Here is a 13,469-nt window from a genome sequence, read left to right as displayed (position 1 = left end):
GGTGGTACAGCCCCCAAGACTCGTGCAGTCTACCAAACAAAAGAGGTTCAATAATCAAGAGGCCACCCTAAGTAAGCACGGAGGAAGATTGGATTATGGACCCCATTCTTCCCTCATCCCTGTACCTGTGCCTCTGGCCAGGTGGCTCTGAAGTCCCTACCACTAGAGGCTGAGAGCATTTCTCCATTCCTTGGTGGGGGCTGGGTCCACGCTCTGGTGGAATGCCACCAATCCAAGGCTTTAAGAAACTTTGTATGCCTCCACTTGTCCTCACCATGAGGAGAGCACAACCTGGCTGGCCCACTCGTCCAAGGAAGGGGTAGGAGAAGAAGAAAAGCATATGCGATGGCAGCCAAACCTCAGCTGATCTGAAGATGCCCGAGTAAGAGTCAAAGAAGGCTACTCCAAGTGTTGGAGTTTGAGAGGACTTGTTTGTTACACAGCGTTACTGAGAAACCCGAGTGATACAAGCGCTGCTCTGAAACGTGGCTTGTTCTAAGGAAGAACATGAATAATGGTGGCTAGAAAATGAGAGTGTGAATGGATAATGGTTCTCTGAAGATGAGGACAGCCCTGTGTGTCTGTTTGCAAGACGGGAAGATGTTCCTCCCCATTCTGAACATCCCACTCCTTAACCGGGTCTCGGCCAAGCGTGAAGGGAAATGTAGAATCCTGCCTTCCTGGCCACACTGGAAACCACTGACAGGTCCGAGCTCGGCGATGACAGACGTGGGCTTCTTCGGGAAGCTCAGACATTTCAAATCTCATTGTGAAGACTATCAGATAGATAAGGAAGTAAGAAAAGACTTTCGGATGACCACGGCCTGACAGACGTTAAGCTACTGAGCACTCACAAGGGAAGCCATTCATTCACAGGTCAAGTGCCTGGGGTAAGTGGGTTATAGTCTCACTGAAACTTGCCTTTTAACTTTGCTCCTTGCTCCCAACCCTTTCCTCTAAAGCCGCATAACATGAGTCTTGACTCTCCCAACATGGTACTTTAAAACACAGCTGCACATCCCAAGTCTCGTACACACCAAATCCCAAAGCTTCCTTATGATTTTGTTTGGACGCACCGCTCACCATTCCGATCACTCGTCTAGACACCCACTCGCTTGTCCATATCCCTTATAAAATATGAAATGGAGAATTAGAGACAATCCTCGATGTGAACCTAAAACACTGCCATGTAGATGAGGGGCTTCTTAACGTGTGGACATTATTTTTCCAACTATTTATGCCTATTAAGCTTAACTTTTTTCTGTAAAACTAATTTGGCTTATCCTGTGAATAGATTTCTCTGCTTCAGGAGAGTAATGACTATTTTCTCCTCTAATGATAACCAACTCCAATGGGCTCCCTTTACGGAGAACCTTCTAGATGCCTGGTGCTTCCCATCCGCCAGCTCATGAATCCATTCAAAACCCTGAGGTTTTCATAGCTGTATAAAACGAGGACACAGGTTCAGAGAAGGTGAGTCACTGGCACTAGGTCACACGGCTGCATGGGGTTCAACTTCAGGCTGATTCCACGAACGGAGTCTTTCTACTATCCTCACCCCCTCACCTCATTTTATCTGGGAAGGGAAAGGCTAATTATGTCATGGGAATAGGCAGGAGAAAAATACGGGTCAGCGTTCTCCCCATTCTGTGCCCTGACCAGAAAGGCGTCTCTTTGCCCACTCCAAATGAAAATGGCCTCTCACCATGCAACACGACAAAGCCATCGGCTGGAGTACGACAATCACGTGACTGGCCTCAGAACCAGGATGGAAAGGAACCAACAGAGGCCAGTCTTGTGATCTTCAACCAAAGTTTTCTTCTATGATTGTGGTGGACACTGTGGATGCCTTGCCCAGATACCCCTACCGGGTGTCCGGGGGCAGACGAACGGCCTCCCAGAGGTGTCCCCCTCCTAATCCCCAGAACCTGTGACCATGTTACGTTACACGGCAAGGGGAAATCAAGGTTACAGACGGAAGGAAGGCCGCCAGTCAGGTGGCCTTGAGACGGAAGGATTATCCAGGTGGGTGCAAGAGGGGCAGCGAGGACCAAGGAGACGGCAGTGTGAGAAAGATGTACCTGCCATCATAACTCTGAACACAGAAGGGGCCACAGGCCAAGGTGTGGACAGTCTATCAAAGCTGGAGAAGGCAAGGACATACACTCTCCCCCAGAGCCTCCAGAAAGAAACGTATCTCCCGACACCTTGGTTTTAGCCCGCTGAGACCCACCGCGGACTTTCAACCTCCAGAACTGTAAGACAGTGACTCTGTGTTGTTTTAACCTCCTAGATTTGTGATAATCGGTGACAGCAGCGAAAAGCCCCGACTGCTCCGGAGATGCGTGTGCTGGCTCCCGATGGCTCACAGCGACCCCTTTCTCCAGACGACTGCCTTCAACAGAGCATGAACCACTGGACCCAGCGGGTTAGGAAAGGGCCTCCACCATGGGAGGAGGGAGGGGCCACTGCCAGCAGGATACAAAAGGCTGGCCTCCAGGAAGGCCAGGCTGTGTAACCCTGGAGCTAGACTCCCGCCAGGCGGGAACCGCTTCCTTATTTAGCGACTCGCCTGCCCCATCTGCTTCCTCCCTCCCCCTTCTCCCCCGAGTGCCCCCTCAACAGATCCCAGACGTCTAACTCCCCTTTGGGGCTCTGCTTCTAGGGAATGTGACCTGAGGCAACGGTCACCCTCAGAAGGGATGCCAGCCTGTAGGAAATTGGTGCTGGAGGGGACACGGCAGGGCCGGACAGAAGTGCCTGTGTCAGGGTAGGAGCGCTGGGCCATGAGGCTAGAGAACATACCAGCTTTTGCCTGGGACCTCGCTGGGACCCGGGCCCGGCTTGTGAGTCTGAGGTTCTGGACCTTAACAGCGTCCCTCCCTGAAACGTTCGTGGCCAAGCCCAACTCTGAAGCATCTAGGACGTCAACGAGCGGGAGCAGATCTCCCACACCTGTTGGCCTCAGAGTACTTAGGGCACCCCACGAATTGGCCCAGCGACACCTCTGGAGGGTCAGGGGCATCTCAGGAAGACGGTGCACAACTGGATTGGCCCTGCATCTTTCATTTTCGGCCTCGCTTCCATTTGGGATGACCTCTCCCTTCTCCTAGCGGAGGGATGGTGGCGGGGGGGACATCCTCGGACCCCCTGAGAGCAGACACAGGCCTGTCTCCTTGCGCTTTCTTCCTGTTCTGCGGTGACGGGTCAATTACCAGGGTATACTGCTGCTCTCGAAACAACGGGTTCAAGTTCACTCTGAATCCCACCCGAACTGCCTGTAGCTGGGACGTTTTGGGGGGTCCTTCCTGTCATCTGGGTGCACCCCCTAAGACTCTCAGGCTGCCGCCTCGAGCGGGTCCGTGCCAGGCGCAGGGACGTAATGGTGGCTCCATCACCTTTCCCGCCCCGTTCAGTGCCTCCCCCAGAATCATCCCCCCCACACCTGCCCGTCTGGCTCATCCGCTTGTAATTCACCAAGCAACAGACCCCCTCCCCAGGCTGCCCAGACACACGTCGCTGTGCGCCCTGGAGCAGATGCTGTGATGTGTCACTCGGGCCCCCCTGCAGAATTCCACGCCCAAGCGTCCCACGTCTTGCTTGCCTCCCACCGATTCCCTCTCTGCTAACTGCCCTTGGCTGAAAAGAGCTGCTCCGTTCAGGATCATACCCCTCCCCAAGGGCTGCCCGTACGCAGTGAGAGGTGAGGCAGGGGCACCAAGTCCCGGACCTCCAGCCTCCAAGCAGACGACCGTACAGGGCTCCCCAGGGACCCGGCCCAAGTTGCACCTGCATCACCATCCAACGCCTCCCTCTGCCCCGTCCTGCCTCCCTTCCCTTTGCCCAGCTATCAATCCCCCAAACAACCCGCCCTCGTGCACGCCTCTGAGGCTCGGAACCCGTCCTGGAACCCGGACCCGGGCCGCACCGCTCTCACCGGCCTGTCCGGCGGGCGCGGGGACCTGGAGGTGGGGGTGGGGGAGGCCTTACCCACGATCATGTGGTTGCACACATCGCAGAAGGTGGGCTTCTTGAAGATGTGCTCCTGAAAGGCGTGGGCCTTGCCGCCAGCCCCGGGGTGCAGGGCGGCCCTGGTGGGTGTGGACGTCAGGCTTCCGGGCACAGGGAGCGGGCTGGAGCTGGGGCTGACCTCGGCCAGCATGTCCCCCTGCAGCTTCACGTCGCTGTTGGTTCGCTGGAAGAAGTTGTCGGCGCTTTTGCTCCGTAAACTCTTGGTCTTGAAAGAAAGTGATCGTTTTAGTTTCTGGAGCTGCAATGCAATGACAGAACACGCTCTTACGATCGATCATGCAGACTCAGGCTGTGGGGGTGAGGTCGGCTGCAGACGCTTGTGCCATCCCCCCCCCCCCCAACCCCGGGACACCCTCGGACCCAAGGAGGCTCACGCGCGTCCCCACGGGGGTGGGGCGAGGTCAGGGCCTGGAGGGAGTTGGCCCGCTCTCTCCCCGCCCCCTCCCGAGCCAGAAGACCCAAAGAGCACGCACGGCACGCCTGCTCCTGGAGGTCCTACCGGCGTGCCATCAGAATGTCCCGTGACGCTGCACTTTTGACACCACCTGCCTTCTGAATGTGAATCACTGGAACGACTAAGCGTTCGACCTTCTGGGCTGGGTGGCCGCGTCTACGATGCCAGGACCTCTGTTGGATGTTCTGTCTTCTGGTCACTTAGCAGCCACCCACCTCTATACACAGCAGAGCCAGAGAGGCCGCTGCGTGACTGGGAATCCACGTGGCCAAAGTATCCACGGAACACCAACTAGAAACTCTCAAGCCTGCGTGGGTCTGAAGCGTACGGGCGGGTAATCTGGGCGTGGGCGTGGGCGTGGGATGATCTGTCTGACCTTCTCTGCTCTTCTCCCCGCTTTGCTGCTGGGGTTTGGCCATGGCAAACGGGATCGTTTTTCCTTTGCCCTCGGAATTGGAATTATGAAGGGTTAAAACGTGGGTTTGGCAAAGCCTTAATTTCCGAAAGGTCTGGCTTTGGTCAGGTCTGTGCCACCGATCTAGCCTTCACACTGGAGCCAGAAGGGTCTTTTGGAAACACAGATGTGAGCACGTGAGCCTGGGGGTCTTCGTGAAGTTTCTTGAAACTTCATGAAGTCTCGTTTGTTCTTAAATCTAAAGAGACGCTCCTTGTCACGGGCTCCAGGGACTGGCAGATTCTGGGTCCCCGTGACAGCTTGCACCAGCGTGTACCTTGCGCTGTCCATGGCAGCCACGGTGGCCTTTTAGAAGTCCGTGATATTTACCATGCTTTCTCCTCACTGCCCCTTTTGTGCAAATGTTTCCCTTTCGCCCAAATAAGAGGAACGGAGCGCTCAGTGGCTGTGTGGTCTGCGAGAGGTCACTTTACCTAGAAGGTAGTTTCCTTTCATAATTGAATGTCCTGGGGACTCTGCCTGTCGCCTGGAATTAATGTCTTTGACCCAAAGCTGCAGATAAAAAGGTGGTAAAGCACACTCGTCTAATAAGGCCCCCTGCAAGTGTGGTCAACCCCCCCCCCACGGGATATATAAGATGAGTTGATAAGCCCATGCCAAACCTAGTCACCTCTGCATCTCCCCTCCAACCTCTTCCATAGCAGATCAGGAAGATGTGGTCTTCGGTGCTTGGGGTAGACTGCAAAAACGCCCCAATTTTCTACCCTTCCCCTTCCCCATTCACCTCTGCAATGTGACTCTGCAGACCCACCAGTCCAAGGTAGCGTATCTCCTCACTCCTTGGATCTTGTTGGTTTGGGGAATTTGACCAAGAGAAGGTGGCAGAAGCAGTTCCGAGCCAGTTCCGAGCCCAGACCTCAAGCTGCCTGGCATGCTCTGTCCTCCCTCTTGGAAACCAAACTGCCATAGGGGCTAAGCCAGTGCCGCCTGAAGGATGATGACGGGCACGCAGTCCCGTCACTTCCCATCACATGAGTAAGACCCCTGAAGCACAGCCACCCTGTTTCCCTGCGTGGAATAAAGAGTCTAGATGAGACCAGAAGAACCGTCGAGCTGAGTCCCATCCAAATCGCCAACCCACAGAACCATCAACTAAAGAGATGACTGGTGTTTGAAATCATTAGGTTGGGTGCCTATTGTGTGTAGACGGCAATACGTTGCTTCTTCCCACCTTCCTGGAATGTGGTGGGATTGTCATTCCTTGCCCAGGAGATGTTGGTTGTGGCTGTGTGAAGCCAGGGAGCCATCCAGGGAAGAGGCCTGCAGGGCCCTCTAGCGGAGCCCCACTAAGGCCGGCAATGAGGCATCATTAGCCAGAAAGTTCTGGCCAGAGAAGCAGCAACACCCTACATTAAAAGGTCAGAGACAGTGGGCCCTTTTCTCTACAGCCCAAACCTACCAGAGGAGCTAGAAACATCAAAGGAGGAGGAGGAGAAGCTCACGAGTTCTTTGGGAGTTGTTTGGTCTCGTACCATAACCTGGCCCACCCTGACTGATACAGGGGAGCAGGGCCACGCGTCCTTGGGAGCCCTGCATTTATTGTGAAGAGGACCTTCCCTATCTAGCAAAACTAAGTGACACGGGGCATGAAAAGCACTCGCCGAAACAGCCACACCAAGGTGGGGACCGGGAAACCATAAAGGAGCAGAACAGACCTTCCTCACTTCCGTTCCTTCCAGCTAGGAACCGGGCGGGTGCTGGAGGAAGGAGGGATTAAATAGATGGGACGAGAGTTTTATTTTAGACAGAGTTTTAGTAAATTCAAGTGACCAGGAAGTTAAGGAATCTGCCAAGATTTTCTCATGGGCTGTGGCAACCTAGGGCGACGGTGGTTTATCAGACTAAATTTCGTCACATAGAAAAATAAAGTCTTTCTGTCTCCCCTCCCCTCGCCCCCCATGGAGTTCAGATGGTTCAATAAATGGGCTACTCTCGGCTCCAAAACAGAACAATAGCACCCATTCTGATGATAATAATGGCACCTACCCTGAGGGCTTCACCAGGCGCCCCTTCTTTATCTTCCCAATCATCCAGAAGGCACTGCTGTTCTCCCCCTGGAGAAATGGCCCAGGGAGGTTAAGGGATTTGCCCGAGGTCACACAGCTCACGTGAGTCAAGACCAAGGTTCAGAATGAAATTTACCTGCCTCTAAACCCACCCTGTTTGCACTGCCAGTGATTGACAGGTGATGGAGGCGGGATGAGGGAGAGTTACCCCTCACCCCCAGGGGGGATGGAACTACTCTTGGTGTAGGTTTAGAATGGGAAGGGAGGTGAAGCAAAAAAGCAAATGTACATTTTTGGGAGCTATTTCCTTTATTTTATGTCTTTCCAATTTTTCAGAAGTAGTAAGGGGGGGGATGCCTTTTTATCAAAGGGAGCATCAGACTCCCCTTTAAGGCTTCTCTAACAGACCGTGCGTCTCTTCCCTGCTAGGACAGGGAAGGTGATGGGGTGTTGCTTATGTACGTCCGGTCTGGTCTCCCTCCTGTGCTCATGTGCTTTATTTCTGCCCCCAGAGCCTGCCAAATATGGTATTCTGTGTTCCCTGGAAGGTTAGCATGATGCCGAGACACCTGTAGCATTTTCCTTGTCCTGGGGGACGCGGCTGGAAATTGTGTCAGACTTTTCAGAGCCTGCCTGCCTGTAGAGCGGGAGAATTTGCCTCGGAAGCCAACGTGACAGCTCTTTTTCAAGTGGACAGCTTAAAAGAAATGCCTACAAGTTAAACAAAGTCTGAGCAGTGAGCTCAAAGGAACACACTTTCTCCAACTATTCCCAAGAGGAGAAGCCAGATGGGAATATATACAATGCAGAAATAGAAGCAAACCCTGATAATAGCGGGAATCACAAAATGATTAGCTTCCATGCCCCACTGCCATAGCCCGGCTCCTTTTATAATAATAATGGTTGAAGGAACAGATACTCTTGAGTACTTTGCCATTTGCCAGAAACTGCTCTATATACTTTAATTCATGCTATTATCCTAGTGACGTGATGAGCAAGAGATCATTCACTGATTCAATAATTCATTCAAGGAATATTTATTGTGTCACTACTATGAGCCCAGCCCTGATCTTGGTTTTGCAGACGCAGCAGCATAAAAAAGTAAAATCCTGTCCCTTAAGGGTTTAAGGTCTAGTGGGTAGAAATAGAAAGTAAATAATCAGAGATGTATATAACAGCATTTGGGTAAGGACAAGAGCCATGAAGGAAACAGAAGTGGAGCCAGGCTTTAGGAGGTGACAAGGAAGGCTTCTCTGACTGGTGACACTGGAACAGAGGCACACAAGAAGTGAAGTCATGAGGTACTGTGGAGAAGAGCATTCTGGGTAGCGGGGGAAACCAAGGGCAAAGGCCCTGACAAGGTGGCTGTTTGAGGAATACCAGGAAGTCAGTGTGTCTGGGACAGAAGGTGGAAAGAGAAAAAGGGCAGAGAGGTCAAGGGTCAGCTTCATGCTAGGCCTGGCAGGCCAGGGCAAGGGCCTTGGAACGTATCCTGAGGGTGATAGTATGAGCAGGGAAGTGACAAGGTCTGGCTTGAATTTCCAAAGGGTTACTCTGGCTGCTGTGTAGAAAACAGACTATAGGAGGCCAAGATGGAAGCTGGGAGACCAGTTAGAAACTCTTCCAATTATCCTGGGAGAATTACTTTTGGCTTGGCTTAGCAGAGTTACAGCACAACATGGTTGAATTTGGGGTATATCTGGAAGGTAGGACCAACTGGGCCTGCTTAAGGATTAGATGTGGAGTGTGAAGGAACGAGGGGGCTCAAGAATGATTTCAAGGTTCGGGGCCCGAGCAAGTGGTCAAATGGAGGGACTATTTTTTCAAATAAAGAGCCCTAGAGAAGAAGCAAGTTGGTGTGGGCAAGTGGGGTGGGAGGCAGAGTTGCGTTGGGGAAAGTGAGTTTGACGTGCTTATATGGAATTTACGTGGAGCTGGATATGTGACTCCAGATTCAGGTGAGAGGTCTGAGCTGGGGAAATACACGTGCAGGTCATGAGCACGTAGGTAGTACTCACAACCAAGAGACTTGATGAGATCACTGCGGTTAGCGCGACGCTGAAGAGAAGTGCTCCGAGGAAGGAGACCCGGAGGTCAAGAAGATGAGGGAAATAGTACAAGGTCAAGAAGACTGAGGGAAAACAAAGGCAGCTGAGAAGGAGACACTGGCGAAGAAAGAGAGGGAGGTTTTAGAAGCTCCGGGAATAAAACGGTTCAAGAGGAAAAGAGAAGAACGAAGCTTATCCAGTAAGTCACGTGAGGGCTAGGGGTTGGCTTGGACAATGTCTTTGGGGGACCTTAACGGGAAATGGCTGTAAGCTGTGAAATGAAGGTCCATATCCAGAGGTCTCTCAACTCCAGAGCCCCTTCGGTCAAATGGACCTTCAGAAGGTCTTCCACCCTTGACGTCCTCCCGGTAAAAAAATCCTCTGTTTGGCGTGCCCCAGCTTCCTGGTGCCAGCCGGAATGGTACGATCATCCATGTGGATGATTGAGGCAATCTCACCAACATCTGACCCATTCGTGGCCTGATTTCTTTTTTAAAAATATTTATTTATTTTGAGAGAGAGAGAGAGAGAGAGAGATGAAGAGAGAGTGCTCAGGCACAAGCAGGGAGGAACAGAGAGAGAGAGAGGGAGAGAGAGAGAGAATCCTAAGCAGACTCAACGCTCAGCACAGAGCCCAGCATGGGGCTCGAACTCACCAACTGTGAGATCACGACCTGAGCCGAGCTCAAGAGACGCTTCACCGACGGAGCCACCCAGATGCCCCGAAGCCCGATTTCTTTTAAGACAAACACAATCTATTCCAGGTCCTGATTGGCTTCAGTTTGGATGTGACTTCAAAGTCGGTTAATAGTCCTCTTACATCTACCCGGCTTGGTCAAAACCAGCAAGGACTGGCTGTTTGTGAGTATGTCGGCAAAGCAACGGTTACCGAGTGTGATCAGTTGAAGGCCCATCAATGAGCGCTGTGGCTTGGGCAGGCCCTCAAGCTCCTTAGCTTGGAATCTATCCAGTAAAGAGAGAGGAAGGGCTTGGTGGTGGCTGAGTTCCCCTCCTGCTCTGGCAAGTCAGCACGGTGAGGGAATACAGAGGACTTTGAACGGTCTCCACTTATAGGAAGTCTAAGATCGAACTCTGGAGACGAGTAGCAATGCTTAAGACGGTCCAAGGGTGACACAAGACCCTAAATTATATTATCAAGTGATAAGTAGAGTGTTTTCATCACGGCCTATTCTGGTATGTCAGAAAAGGGAGCTTTCAATGGCGTCTGGAATAGTCCGGAGACGTTCTTTCAAACCGTAAAGGGTGAATTGACTTTCAGACACACAACTGAACCGTGTAAGTGCCCCCCTGCCCCATTCACCTGTAGGTTATATACCCAGGCTCCTCACTGTGTGACACAAGACCCTTGTATACATACATCTGCCCGGCATACTCTAGTCACCCCTCCACCATCCCAGGCGCGCACAGTAAGAGAAGCCCCCAAATTTTCAGTGATGCATAAGCCTTCAATGCCTGTATTCTGCCCGGAAATGGCACTCCAGCCTAGCTGGAAAATGCCTCATTGTCCTTGAAGGCTTTTCTCTGGCTTCCTGCCTGACCCTCCCAGCAGGTGGACAGGGACTTTCTCTCCTGCGTGACCCAAGTGTGCAGAGTGGAGACATCTCACCGTCCTTCCTGCCGTCCGCTCTGGGCTCCTCTCCAGACCATCAGGCTACTTCCGACACGTGCCTGGCACGTAGTAATGACATTCATTACCCCGGCAAATAGTTATCCAGCTCCTCTTATGCACCAGACTCTGCCCTGAGGGTGTATGTAAGTCACCTTTTGATGTTCGTGCTAACCCTGAAATAACGTGGCATAACGTGCCCCCAAACACCCAGAAAGTGTGGCAGTGTCAGGAATAGCGTCCAGGACGGGTTGACCTCAGAGTCCCAGCTCTCAGCCTCTACACACGTTTGTGAAATGACGGCCAGGCAGGCTGATGGATGGACTGAATGACCAGCAAGAGTTACGTAGCCAGACTGGAGACCCGGATGCGGAAGCAGGAGCGAGTGCGTCGCGAGCAGGTGCGCCGGGGTCCCCACGGGATTTAAGCGGTGCTCACAACTGGACCCCAAACATACCAGGTGTGTGGCACACCCTTCCCGAGAGGCCGGCCCGACGGGTCCTCCGGGCGTGCTGGCAAGAGTGGGAAACGACGGTGATGAAGGCCACGTGCATGGGTGCGTGTGGGGAGGTGTCCCAGGCGAGGACGGCAGCCAGGTGGAAGGAGTGCAGGGGATGGTAAGCCGCAGAGACCGACGGCAGGTGTTCCGGAGGAAGAAACCGGCTCTGAACGCCAAGTCGGGGTAGGACCTGGGCGTCCCAGAGGCACACGCCGGGGACGGACAGGCTGGGAAGCCGCTCCCTCTGGCCGTCAGGCTAGCTGCCGTGTCTCCTCCAAAGGCGTTTCTCCGTGGCTCCCAGGTCCACGGCGGCTAGAACAGGAAGGCTGTGGTCGCAGGCAGCTTCTGCCTTCTCCTCACCTGTTCCTCTTTGCCGGAGAAATTGAAGATCATCAATTTCCCGAGATACCAGCATCTTCCTTTCTGAAAGTCCTAAAGGTGGTGGAAGTTTCGTTTGGGGTTTTCTTGGTTCTGTCCTGAGAACAGTCCTCACCTACAGTGAGTCGGTTAGATACTGTTTCATGGCAAGCATCAAGGTCATAATTGATACCTCACTCTTTTGGTACAGCGATACGCACGCACGCGCACACACACACACACCTACTTTTTATCTGACGTACCTTTCCACGAAACGGCCCTGTGAATTGAGCAGGGCAACTATCACCCCCAAGTGACAGATGAACAAACGAGACACAAGATGTGAAGTGACATTCCCGAAGAGGAATGAGCACCGAAGAGGACGCACTTAATGGGGAGAGGAGACGAACGGTTTTAAGGACCATCTTATGTGCAGGGACAGAGGATGATTCCGAAGCCGAGGAGGACGCGCTCAAGGCTCTGCCCTTCTAAGCCTGTGGGTCTCCAGCAGCGTGAGCACACGGAAGTTACTTGACTTCTCTGAGTCTCGGCTTCCCCATCCACAGAATGGGGATAAGAACACTTGCCTTGCAGGTATGTCTGCCTATGCAGGATTAAGTACGAGGAGCATCTAAAACCCGTGGCATAACCCTGGCGCTCAGGGGCCACGTCCTAACGCTCAACGTCTCAAAATCCCCCGAACACCACTGTCCTTTCTGGTTGGCATGAGGTGGGGAGCATGGCTTTTATCCTTCCCCTTCGTGTGGATGCCAATTTCACAATCCCGGGGCCGTTCCATCACCTTCAGGGGTGGGTCAAGATTCCGCTTGGGAAAGAGTATTACAGGTGCTCAGAAGAAATACTTTGAGAAGACAGTGGCAAGGGAAGATGGTACCTCAAAGACCGAACTCAATAATAATAACAGTAATGAGATGCCACTGTGTTCTGGGAAGCCCTTAGGAGGCTGAGATTTACAGTGTGAGGGACTGGGCTGCACTACGACGTACATCAGAGGTGAGCTGGGTGGAGGGGGCAGGCTGCCATGCGGGAGGTGTGCAGGGAAAAGGCAATGAGAAAATAAATTCAGAGGTGGTATGGCTTCTGGAGTCAGAAAGCTACTGGAGAGGGTGTGCATTATAAACCTCCTCGTTCTTCTTCTTGGAATCTTCGGAAGTCTTCATTTCTCACCCACACTTTGGCGAGGGGGCCCTTTTTCAGGGAGGATATGGGCGTGAGGCACCAGCACCTGGATTAGGGTGGAACCCGTGGGCCCATTTGGCAGTAAACTCCGAGCCCGGGAATCCCGCCAGAGAGAGGGCCTGCCTGAACCACGTGGCCCAGCAAGTGGCAGTCACACCGGGCCCTCTGATGCCGTGGCCGGTCCCCTCTCTGCTGCTGCTGTCACCGTTGTGACAGCTTCCGAGGAGGGATACAGCCCCAGGGACCACATCATGGTTTTTATTCCCACGAGCAGAGAGAGGGCTGGGCCCCAGGAAGGCCAATGAACACAGAGAAAATGGAAAAGTGACTTCTAAGAGATGGAAAAACTGGTTTTTTTTCAGGGGCAAATGAGTTTAGAATGGGGATCGTTCTTGATCCTGATTCATACATTAAATGGTTCTGATGAAGTGACGGACGAAGGAACAAAAGTATTTACACTTGATTATGCTGGGCCTCATTTATTAACACCACCTCCCACAGTGCCTTGCAAATGGTAGGGACTTATTACGGGCTGAATTGTGTTCCCCAAATTAATATATAGAAGCCCAAATTAATATATATATTAACAGATAGAATATATGTAGAAATATGTATTTCGAGCCCTAACCCTCGAAACCTTGGCATGTTGACTGTATTTGGAGACAGGGCCTTCCTTCCTTCCTTCCTTCCTTCCTTCCTTCCTCCCTCCCTCCCTCCCTCCCTCCCTCCCTCCCTCCCTCCCTTCCTTCCAGGGTTTTTAAAAATTTTATT

At 52.7% G+C, this 13,469-nt stretch overlaps 1 protein-coding gene across 6 annotated transcripts in view; it reads right to left on the bottom strand.

Annotated features, from left to right (window-relative positions):
- STAC (SH3 and cysteine rich domain) overlaps positions 1 to 13,469 on the bottom strand; it is a 140,766-nt gene that overhangs the window by 79,197 nt on the left and 48,100 nt on the right. For all 6 annotated transcript variants that reach the window (XM_047099720.1, XM_047099721.1, XM_047099724.1 and 3 more), the window contains exon 2: positions 3,991 to 4,270. In XM_047099720.1, the coding sequence (XP_046955676.1) occupies positions 3,991 to 4,270 (280 nt within the window). The remainder of the gene's footprint in view (positions 1 to 3,990; positions 4,271 to 13,469) is intronic.

Source organism: Lynx rufus, unplaced genomic scaffold (genome assembly GCF_022079265.1).
Source record: "Lynx rufus isolate CCGP_SWC_20201006 ecotype Redwood Valley unplaced genomic scaffold, mLynRuf1.p SCAF_5, whole genome shotgun sequence".
Classification (NCBI taxonomy): domain Eukaryota; kingdom Metazoa; phylum Chordata; class Mammalia; order Carnivora; family Felidae; genus Lynx; species Lynx rufus.
Note: the sequence above shows the minus strand (reverse complement) of the source record. Positions and strands in the feature narration are given on the sequence as shown.